General features: G+C 36.3%; 1 protein-coding gene across 4 annotated transcripts in view; it reads left to right on the top strand.

Annotated features, from left to right (window-relative positions):
- The first annotated feature begins 1,775 nt into the window (after positions 1-1,775).
- LOC5577280 (6-phosphofructo-2-kinase/fructose-2,6-bisphosphatase) overlaps positions 1,776-11,252 on the top strand; it is a 126,227-nt gene continuing 116,750 nt past the window's right edge. For 2 of the 4 annotated variants that reach the window (XM_021851039.1, XM_021851038.1), the window contains exon 1: positions 1,777-2,076. In XM_021851039.1, the coding sequence (XP_021706731.1) occupies positions 1,812-2,076 (265 nt within the window). In that variant the 5' untranslated portion in view covers positions 1,777-1,811. Of the gene's footprint in view, positions 2,077-11,252 lie in introns of all 4 variants that reach the window. The other 2 variants (XM_021851040.1, XM_021851041.1) reach the window with 2 other exon arrangements.

Raw genomic sequence — 11,252 nt, 5'->3', positions numbered from 1 at the left:
ACCTTTTTTATTGTAAATTTTGTGTACTTTCATAAAATCGAGTTTAAAAATATTTAAAAAGTTTATTATGCACATTTTCAAAAATTCACCTATTTTCAAAAAATCGTAACTTTTTTGTCCATGATTTCTCCATCTTGACCCACTGTGCAAAAGACTTCATTTTTTGTCTACTTCAACATATAAAAAAAAATCAAAAATACGATTTTTGAAAAAAAATGATTTTTAAGCTTTATTTTCGATATAAAAAATTACAACATTTTTTTTTTACAGTGTATATTTTTTTCCAGATAGTCCCAACAATAACCTAAAACTTTGCGGAAGGCACCAAACTGATCGGACAAACCGTTTCTAAGTTATAATTTTTTTTGAAAATTATTAAGGATTTTTTTCTTAGGCCCTTCTCAAAAGTAAGGCTAGAGTCAAAATGGCGAGCCGATGATGCAAAAAGGCATTTTTGGGCATAAAAGAAGCATGTGCAAAATTTCATCCAAATCAAAAAATATAAAAATGAAATTTGGGAAAAAAGTCGTCATTTTCTGTGGAACCGCTCATGAGTAGTAAAGTAAAGGCCTTGGTTGGCGAGTAGTTAGAGTCCGCGGCTTTAAAGCAAAGCTATGCTAAAGATGTCTAGGTTCGATTCCCGGTTGGTCCAGGATCTTTTCGTATTAGAAATTTCCTTGACTTTCCTGGGCATAGAGTATCCTGCTACACGATATACGAATGCGCAATTGACAAAGGAAGCTCTCAGTTGATAACTGTGGAAGTGCTCAAAAGAACACTATGCTGATAAGCAGGCTCTGTCCCAGTGAGGACGTTAATGCCAAGAAGAAAAAGAAAGTACTATAATATAACATAAAAAGTTTAACACGATTTGAATCTAAAATTTTTAAATGTTAGCACCTTCATCTTTATCTTGGCATTCGTCCTCATTAGAACAGAGCCTGTTTCTAAGCTTGTTGTTCTAACTTAGAACTTCTAAGAGCCCCTCCACAGTTGTTAACTAACAGGGTTCTCTACCCGAGTTGCCATTTTAGAAATTCGTAAATCGTGTGACAGGACAACGATACTGTGTCCAGGGAAATAAAGAAAATCTCAATTGAATACAAAAAGATCCTGGACAGACCGAGAGTCGAACCTAGACACCTTCAGCTTGGCTTTGCTTTGTAGCCATAGAGGATAAGAAAGGTCCTTATAATATCATAATTTAATTAAAAAAAGTTATCTAATAGTGCTTCAAATAAAAAAAGGGTTTGGCTACCACTGTATTCATATTGTACCTAGAATATTGTCTATAATATAGAACGATGAGAGATTCGATTTCGTTTTCTCACAAGAGTGCGGGATTTTCTGCTCTGAGCGGCGCATGCAAGCATGCAAAACAGCGTTGGTAAAATTGCAGATAATTTGCAATAAATTTTGTTTCGATATTTTTCATATTATGAAAAATATCGAAACAAAATTTATTGCAAATTATCTGCAATTTTACCAACGCTGTTTTGCATGCTTGCATGCGCCGCTCAGAGCAGAAAATCCCGCACTCTTGTGAGAAAACGAAATCGAATCTCTCATCGTTCTTTATACATTTTGCAAACCGCGTGCTCAAAGCCACATAGCCCGCCTATTCAACATGTAGTCCCATGTGAGTGGGAACTGCTGGCACCTCGCACTCTCGACCATGCACTTCTGGTGATTAGCTTCGGCCAGCTGTGCGAATGCTCTCTCCGTAGTCTCAGCAACCATACACCGTATCTACTCGGCTCCGCTTCTGAGCGTGGAGCATCAGCTCAGTTCGCGTTTGTCAGCCGTTCGAGATGGATGTAATCGTAGGAAACAGTCTGTCGAGTAGTGTATCGCCGGGTAAGCCGACGGTTACCGGTGCAAGTGGTGGCGGTATTTCGTTGCCACCGGCGGCGTCCCGGTCGTTGCGTGTGCGCACTTCGAGTACTAGTGGGAAATACAACGACGGTGGACCGATCAGTGAAATTCAACTGTGTCCCAGTGTGATGTCCGAGGACACCAAGAAGATGCTTCCGCCGACGACGGAAACCATCCAGACCAAACCGTTCCCGATTCGAGGTGAGTCCCTCTCCGTCCGCACAATCAGAAGTTGACCTCGAGTGCGCCGCCGGCTATAATTGAGACGCGGACCAGCAACTTGTTGTAATCGGAATGCACAATCATGGCATGTGGATGGGATTGGGCGACGGGGAGTGACCGGAACAGAACTGCTGCAAGCCAGCAGCGCGGGAGATGCGGGGGAACAGTTGCATCGTACGATATTTTTCTTCCATTTCTCGCTCCCCCCTTATGTTCGAACCGAGATGCGGACTGCTACTGTAGAGATGCTCTCGCTTCGGTGGGGTGGATCCATCTTAGCTCTAGCCTCAGCGTTGTCGTTGGAGTAGCCCGCGATGACGAACTGAACTATTGCACTACAATCATCAGTCTAGATTGCAATTAAAAGACATTAATAACCATCACGCGGATTCACGACGATGGCGACGACGGACAGTTGGCATACTCGCAACGGTTTGAGGAGGGCTTTTTCGATTTAATTGGGCAAATGGATGAACAGTTTTGGATAGGGCTCATTTGAAGCTTTTGGTCTTTGTCTGAGGAAATTTCTCGTTGTGAGATGATTTACGTAGATGCGAATTGTTCCAATAGTTACGATTATTCGATAGCTAGATAGAGATCTATTTCGATATGTATTGTGTTCAATATATAAACCTATGGCATGAAACAGTTTTGTCACCTGTTCGCCAAATTATAGGTACGAGAAGGCTTGCTTGTGTTTTCGAAAAAGTGAACCATGGCCCACCACAACACCAGAAAAGAGCACGGAGTACGGAGCAATCGTAGTGGTGGTGGCAATGCAATGCAAAATGGGTAGGAGGACCTAGGATAAAGTGCACCCGTTAAAGTGAAGATAGATGAATCGACTCAAATTTTTTATAGCACAAATCTGGAAAACCGAACATCCATTTGAAAAACATGAGCCAAAATGAAGACCAAACAACATTTTTAACTTATTTATTTATTTCGTCAATCAATTGTACACTACATGTTTGCTCAATTCTATGTTGTATTATATATAAAGGAATTAAAATATTGTCTTAGCTCTGTACGCGACATGGTCAAATCAATTTCTGCGCAATACTGATTATAAAAAATCAGTGGGGGTTGTGTACAAGACACGACCGCATGACGTTAACTACGACAAGTGATTTTCTGCATTTGAATTTAAGTCGATTGTCATAGTTGCAGCCTTCCTTTAGTTCAAACTAAATATCGTAACGGTCGCAACATTATAGATTTCCAATTGACACCCAGTATATTGCCGTAAGACGTAGTTAACGTCAAAATTTAAAATCTTTCATTACGTGGGGAAAGAAGGGGAACCAAAGCTGGCAAATTTTGTGTTACGTAATATGTGAATCATTCCTTAACAATAGAAAATATATTGCATCCCAGCGTCCTCGGAAACATCCTCAAATTGCCGTATTGTCAATTATTCGTAATAAATCAATTGTTGTATGCTGCTATGAGATGAATTAAGAGATTATAGAAAGTATGTGGTAAACACATTAGGGAATATTACACAATTAACTCTTTAAAACACATTTGTTGGCTCTGAAAAGGGCCGATTGAATTGTTGAATTTGCGTAACACGGACACATTTTGGCGGCTTTGGTCGATTTTCTTCAGCCATCTCGAACAAATTAAAGAATATTACACAATCAACTATTTAAAACACATTTGCTGGCTCTGAAAAGTGCCGATTGAATTGTTGAATTTGCGTAACACAGGCACACTTTGACGGCGCACTGGTTGCAATCCTCCTTGCTCGGTGAGATTTTCGGTGCTGATGACGATGTGCGCTTCAACAAGCGGCTTTGGTCGATTTTCTTCAGCCATCTCGAACAAATTAAGGAACATTACACAATCAACTCTTTAAAACACATTTGTTGGCTTTGGAAAGGGCCGATTGAATTGTTGAATTTGCGTAACACGGACACATTTTGACGGCACACTGGTAGAAATCCTCCTCGCCCGATGAGGTTTGCGGTGGCGATGACGATGGGCGCTTCAACAAGCGGCTTCAGTCGTGGCGGCGTGTTGTTGTTCCATTCGCGTTCCATTGAAAACTGAGCTGAGAATGCGAAAGGCACTCGAGACTTGATCGCCGACGATGTTCACAGTCTGACGGCAAAAAGAAGAATGAGCGAAGAAGCAGGAATCGGTCTGCTTTTATAGTGCGAAGCGGAACGCAAAAGAAGCGTGGAAAACTGCTTGCACGTGATTGGTTGCGTAAGAAAGGGGTCGACATTTTCCAAATTTTCAATAGTGTATTGTCGATATTCAATAGTTTTCTTCATTCGAGGAAATTGCTGTATACATTTCCGACCGATTGGTGGGAAAATTTTTAAAATCTATCGATAAATGACTGAGTTATTAGCGTTCAAAATCTTTCATAATTTCGTGACGGTCGCAAAATTTTAGATTTTCAATTGACACCCAGTATATTGCCGTAAGACGTTGTTAACGTCAAAAGACATCATTCGATTCATTGGGGCGAATTTTGCATAGGGAAAGTGTACCAGTTATGGTCATAGTGGTTCCCTATTTGGCCATATGTGAAATTTTGATAACCTTCGCATTTTTAATATTTTTGAATGTTTTAACATCAAGATACATCCTTTATCTTACTCCTAAAACAAGCAAAACTTTCAAAATGTGAATAAATTCAAGTCATACGTATATGGCGAAATAGGGAACCACTATGGCCATAACTGGTACACCTACCCTAGTTAGTTCGATGATTGACGATGATCGAATTTCCGATTTTTTAAGGTGACACGGGAGACCGTGTTATTTTCCCTATCTTTTGTCTCACTCAAACAATTATCATCAAAACTTTGCCGAAGCAAATCTCTTGTTTTAGTGAACCGATTAAACAGAAAATTTAATGGGTTGTGCACTACATATATATAATTATAGTGATACATTTTCGCATCGATATAATGAGTGGTACTTGAGATTTGCTTCTTCAACTGGAGAGGGTGATTAAAACACCGTCCCGTGCGGCCCTTACTGTCTAGCCGGCGTGTAGAAATTCAAATTGGATAAAATATTGATGGAATCCAAACGATTGTTATCATTGACAAATGAAATCATCAAATCAATAAGCTTTCATCGAGTCTCAATGATGGCAGTGGGAACATTATCCAGCCTAATTTGCGTAAGGCATGTAAAAGAAATTGCTTATGTACTGATTCGATTATACCCTCATGTATTTTCATACATTCAAAATTCTGGAACTGATCTTACACAAACAATACATAAGGTTTTAATTGTATATAGATCCCGAAAATTCTGGCCAAAACGCTTAATAAAGCTTAACATATTCATAGCTTTATTAATAATGGTATCATAACGGCAAGGCTGGTAGCGAGTCACTTTTCAGTGACTAGGTCACTTTTCGAGACCAGTCACTTTGAAGTCTATTTTTTGAAGTCATTTCAACTAAAGTCACTTTTTTCGTCCAAAAGTCACTTTTTTCAACTATTTTGAGCTAATTTTTCGGGAGAAAATTTTGAATCGGCCCTCTTAATTTACGATAATAAATCTTCGAGCTGTTTAGTAGAATGAAAAAACCGAATTTAGTACTATACCATTTAATTTCACTAGAGTTTGTATCCTTTGACAGATACGCGTATTTCGACCTCAACTGCAAGGCCGTCTTCAGTGTCGTGTACTAGAGTCGAATCTAGTACACGACACTGAAGACGGCCTTACAGTTGAGGTCGAAATACGCGTATCTGTCAAAGGATACAAACTCTAGTGGAATTAAATGGTATAGTACTGAATTCGGTCTTCTTAATTTAGTTTTAAGTTAGCAGGGTGTCTACTACCTGAAAAATCCTGAAAAACCTGGAATTATCAGGGAATTTCATTCAACCTGGAAAAAACCTGGAATTATCAAAGGATTTCCGCTATACGCATGAAAAAAACCTCGAACCAGTAATTATTATGGCAGAATATGTCCTTTTTGTAACACAACATTTCTTCAATCAAAAAAAAATTTCGGCTGCGCCGCTGTTACAACTTATGGTATTCAGTCAATTCACTTTAAGTTATTTTCAATATTCCGAATAACTTGTTTAAATAAGGAAGTAGCACTTAGGATTGCTAAAATGGGAACGGCAAATACGATTCCCAGTACTAGCTGGGTATCCTTCATGAGCTTATGAAATAAATAACATTCGTAGGAAAAGATTAAAGCTAGTAAAAATAGTATATTTTCAGGTAAGCAGATCTTTTTTAAAGGCTTGGATACTACAGGTCGGACTTGATTATCCGGAGACTCGATTATCCGGGGACTCGATTATCCGGGATTCGATTATCCGGGATTCGATTATCCGGGATTCGATTATCCGGAATTTTAGACTCGATTATCCGGAATTTGTTTTTTGATGTTCTCGTTTTTCAATTTTTATGCATAAATTTGAGATAATTTGGTATTGCAATATACAATCTGAATGGTTTTGCAATTTTGATTGATTCTATACTTATCAGATTAATCCAAAAGTCAACTAACTTTTTGAATAGTAAAACTATTGGTAAGCAGTCAGTTTACTATTGTAAAACAACCAATAAACTGGTTTTGAAAAAATAGACCCTCTGAAATATTGTTTTTGATTTTTATAAAAACCCTTTTTCATAAAGAAGCTGTCGATTAAAGTCGTCGCAAATGGTTAATCTGCTTGCAATGAATTCTGGTACAACATTCTAGAGGCTCCAGAGAAACCTTCAGAGACTCCTTCTGGAATACTCTCAAGAACTCCACCAGGAATGCCACCAGCAATTTTTCAATAGAAGCTCAGAGGAATTTCTTCTCAATTTTATACTAAAAATTTATTACCTATTACCTCCAGTAATTTTCACAAAGATTACTCTGAAGAAAAATTTCAGTTTTTCCTCCAGATCACTGATTCTTTCACAGATTTCTTCAATCGCTATTTCTAGGATTATTCGCGCATGCGGCATGCCCTACAGAAGTTTTTCCCCAAAGGTTTGTTATAGAGTTTTCGAAAAAAAATCGACATTTTTACAAGAAACCCTGCAATAATTCCTACGCCTTTTTCATTTAATCCAGGCATTTTTATAAGGATTCTCTCAAAAATTCATCCATAATTACTCTCCGGAATTTCTCAAAACTTACTTAAGGTATTATTGGATAAAATCTTTTCCAAGAATTGCTCGATGAATTGCATCTAGGATTCCTCATTAGAATCCTCTAGAAATTTCTCCAGCATTTATTCAAAATATTTTTACTGCGACTCAAACACTTCACTGATATTTTTTCAAATACAGTTTCCAGACCTGCATAGATTCTTTAGAATTTTATTCAAGGTTCCACACTAGTTAATACCTGGGAGGGAGGCACCGATACTACACACGAAATATGACACAGAGTTATTTCAAACTGCAAGAAAAATCCAGCTTGCCAACGACAATCAAGGCAGACTTGATAAAAATCGCTAGTTTTCTTTTCTTGTGTACCTTTGATCGTTCTGGACAAACATTGAAAAAGGGCCAAAGTTTTCTATGCATTTAATTTTTGTTTTTATTGGAAAAAGTATTTATTTGAATACTTTATATTCAATCAAAATAAAAGGTGCTAGCGTGACACTATTTTTGAATTTTTTGAATTAGCATGAATAGCTTTTTATTCGATTTTTTGTCACATTTGAAAAAAAATTCAAAAATGTGTTTTGATCAATTACGCGCTTTTTTCATGTTTGTCCGTTGTTTAAGATCTGGGCTCACAGTGACAGTTCGTGACAGCAGAATCTCGGCTCACCTTGACGTACATAAATTTCGTATCGGTTTCTCCCTCAAAGGTTAATACTACAGCAATTATTACAGTTATTGCTCCGAGCATTGATGGATTAATATGCTTTTATTATCAAGAAATATATTCATCAAGAATTCGAGAGATCTTTCAGTGATCCTCGTAGGTATTCATCATTATAACTCACACAAGTTTCTTCAGAAATTACACTACGATTTTTTTTAGAAATTCCTCGTGGATTTTTCAAAATTTTTCACAATAAATATGAAATTTTTTAAAGTTTCAGTTTTTTTTCGTTCGTGGTTTTTCTTAAAAAAAAACAGATTGAATACATGAAGGTATATAAACGATTCTTAGAAAAATTACATAAAAAAATCGTAAAAATCACAAAAAAACTCCTGAAGCGGTCTCCGGAGTAATGAAAAATTTACAGCAAAACGAAAAGTACTAATTCACGAGGATGTCTTAGAATTGATGTATATCGAAATTATATACTTTGTATAAAAACATTTATGAGTGTATTCAGCACCCCATAAACTATTCAGCAGAAACTGGCAACACTGCTGTCGAACTATATTTACAATAAACAAGCCCAAAGAGGCTCTCTTCAGTTTGACACCTCAAACGTACAAGTCGTGTTTATTCCCAAGTGAGAAAACCCCCAAGTTCCCCCTGTATTAGTTGAGTGATAATCTCCCAGTTCGGTTTGCCGTTGTCCGTAGAAGTGAGTAAAAGTTACACCCCAATCCGGTCTGGTTCCGGAACTTAAAACATTTTAAGAATGTGAATACCTTCCCTTAAACTTACTGATGGAAAATTTCTTCCTCAGTCGGCGTTTAAAGGACGCGGTATAAGCAGTATTCCAATCAAATTCGATCTTCTGTCATCATTTTTTATTTGAAATATCGATTAATGCATGAAAATATTAGGTAGAAAAGCTGGAGTTTAAATGGAAATGTGAAATGACAAAAATTTTAATTTTACAAATGTTCGAAATTCTTATTAAAATTTACAATATAAAATACTTTGGTAATATAAAAGACACAAACTTTTGAAAATATTGAAAATCTACTAAAAAGGATTATTTACGTAAATGTAAACTATACTGTTTGAAAAAATTCTAGGCGATATCTTGTAAATTTGGAAGCACAATAAAAATGTCCAAATATGGTACTTAAAACCTGCAGAAGATCATATGGAATATTCCCTATCATAATTGATATTGATCGTAAAACAGTATACTAGAATTGAAATAAAATTGATTACGGCTTGCTTTTCAAGTCACTTTTAGTCACTTTTCCGAGAATATAAAGTCTTATCTTATTAGTCACTTATTTCTCGAACTTGGTCACTAAAATAACTTTTTTCGGTACCAATTCTTGCTTCCAGCTCTGCATAATGGTCAAAATAGGAGAATTTAGAATCTATAATAACACCTAAATCTCTAATCTCATCAGACGTTTGAATATTTTGGACAGTAAACGGTGGTGTATTTCGTTTTCTGCTATATGTGGTTAGATTACATTTTTGACGTTTAATTGATGAAATAAAAGCAATGCCACGATAATTTCTGCCCTGAAATTTTCCCCTTTAAGGACATGTTGAACAGCTCAAATAATGTTGCTGTAAATTTATCGGCTAAGTTTTTTTTAGTAAAACAATTCCTAGGACAAGATTTTTAATCATTCTCTATTTTTGTGTTGTACCCTTCAAGTGCAGCGGATATGGCTTGATAAAGTTGGTTGACAATATACAAATAATTTTCTAAACTTCCTTTAGTTTTTGTTTCCTCTAACTTTATGAGCCTTTTGCTCATGATATTTCAAATTTGTTATTTGCTTATTAATCCAAACAAGGTTTTCGACCCATTCCTACGACGTCTTCGCAAGAGTGAAACTTCCATCTGAATATTTACCGACAAAATAGAATAAAAACCATTCACTGCATACTCTAAATCTCTCTGATATTTCAAACCTGATTGCTAATCTGTTCTGGTCAATTTCTATTTGATTCCGTCATAATTGGCGTTTTACAATTATTGTATAGAAATTCTCAAAGTCAAAGTTGCCGGAATTATGATTATTATGAACAAAAAATAAGTTCTCGATAGCTGTGTAAAACGCTTGATTTTCCCATAGTGGAAAGAGAGATTCATTCACACAGAAATCTTTCCATTATGTTTGTCAAGTTGAAATAATAATTTTGCCAGTTTTTCACATGATTTATTTGATTTAAACCTAAAACCTAACATTTGTTAGACCGAAAACCATTTTGCATTCCGGTTTACGCCAGCAAAATCAAATAGGCAGTAAATTCGAACGAATAGGATCCGATCGAAAGTTGGATTCGCCGTAAACAAGAATGAGGTGATTGGGTGGAATCGTTCGAAATAATAAATATTATAACAGTTAAAAACAAAAATTAAGCATTAAAATCCTCTATTATTTCAGAAAAAAAATCCTTAGTAGCTCACTTTTTGACAGGGGCTTAGAGAAGTTTGAAATTTATGTGAAAAAAAAAAATCATTGCTCGATTGCTTGACAGGAAACAAAACTAGAGCATGCTAAAGTTGAGCAATCAACCAGCGTTGCTATTATTCAGAACGACACGCATAAGCTCTAAGAAAAATCGAACTTCGTCGAGAAAACGTTCCGAATTTTTAGGTGCGCCGACAACATTATATAATTTATTTGCACTTTTTAAGCATATCACATTGATGTTGACTCTTTTAACTATTCGGTGAATTAGTTCTTAAAATAAAAGAAAAGGTTCTACGAATATGATACGGATTCAACAAATATGCTTAAAAGTCTGTTAGATTTAAAGCAAAAGGACGGATTCTGAAGGGATCATAGTACTGTCAGAAGACGGTGAAATTTTTCCAATTTTGATTGGATTTCTCGATATTGACTCTTGAAACGATTCAAACGAAATTTCATGATTACTTCGATAGGCTCCACAAACCGCTTTGTTTAATGGCTCGAAAATTCTATGAGGCAATGGTCCCTTCAATATCGACTCATGGAGTTTGACTGAAGTTTTATTAATATAATTGTGCATAATTCGTTCGCCAAAGACTAGACGACCATTCATTTAAAATTTTCATTAACGTTCAACGCTCCGTCATCGTAATCAACGTCGTCATCGAAACTTCAAAAGCAGTTTTTCTGTTCAAAACTCAAAATTATTCGATAAAAATGTGTTCATTGTGTTTCGGTTGGAGAATAGAATACAGTGAACAAATTTTCCTGTAAATTTTCTCGAGTTTGAACAAAAAACTGCTTTTGAAAGTTGCAAAATCAATGACGGATCCTGCCCCATTAATATTGAGATAAATAGTTCTGATCCAACTATTGGAGTGTGTGCTCAACAGAAAATTGTATGTAAAATAGGA

Source organism: Aedes aegypti, chromosome 3, assembly GCF_002204515.2.
Source record: "Aedes aegypti strain LVP_AGWG chromosome 3, AaegL5.0 Primary Assembly, whole genome shotgun sequence".
In the NCBI taxonomy this organism is placed as follows: domain Eukaryota; kingdom Metazoa; phylum Arthropoda; class Insecta; order Diptera; family Culicidae; genus Aedes; species Aedes aegypti.
The sequence above is the reverse complement of the archived record's forward strand: the minus strand, read 5'-3'. Positions and strand labels throughout refer to the sequence as shown.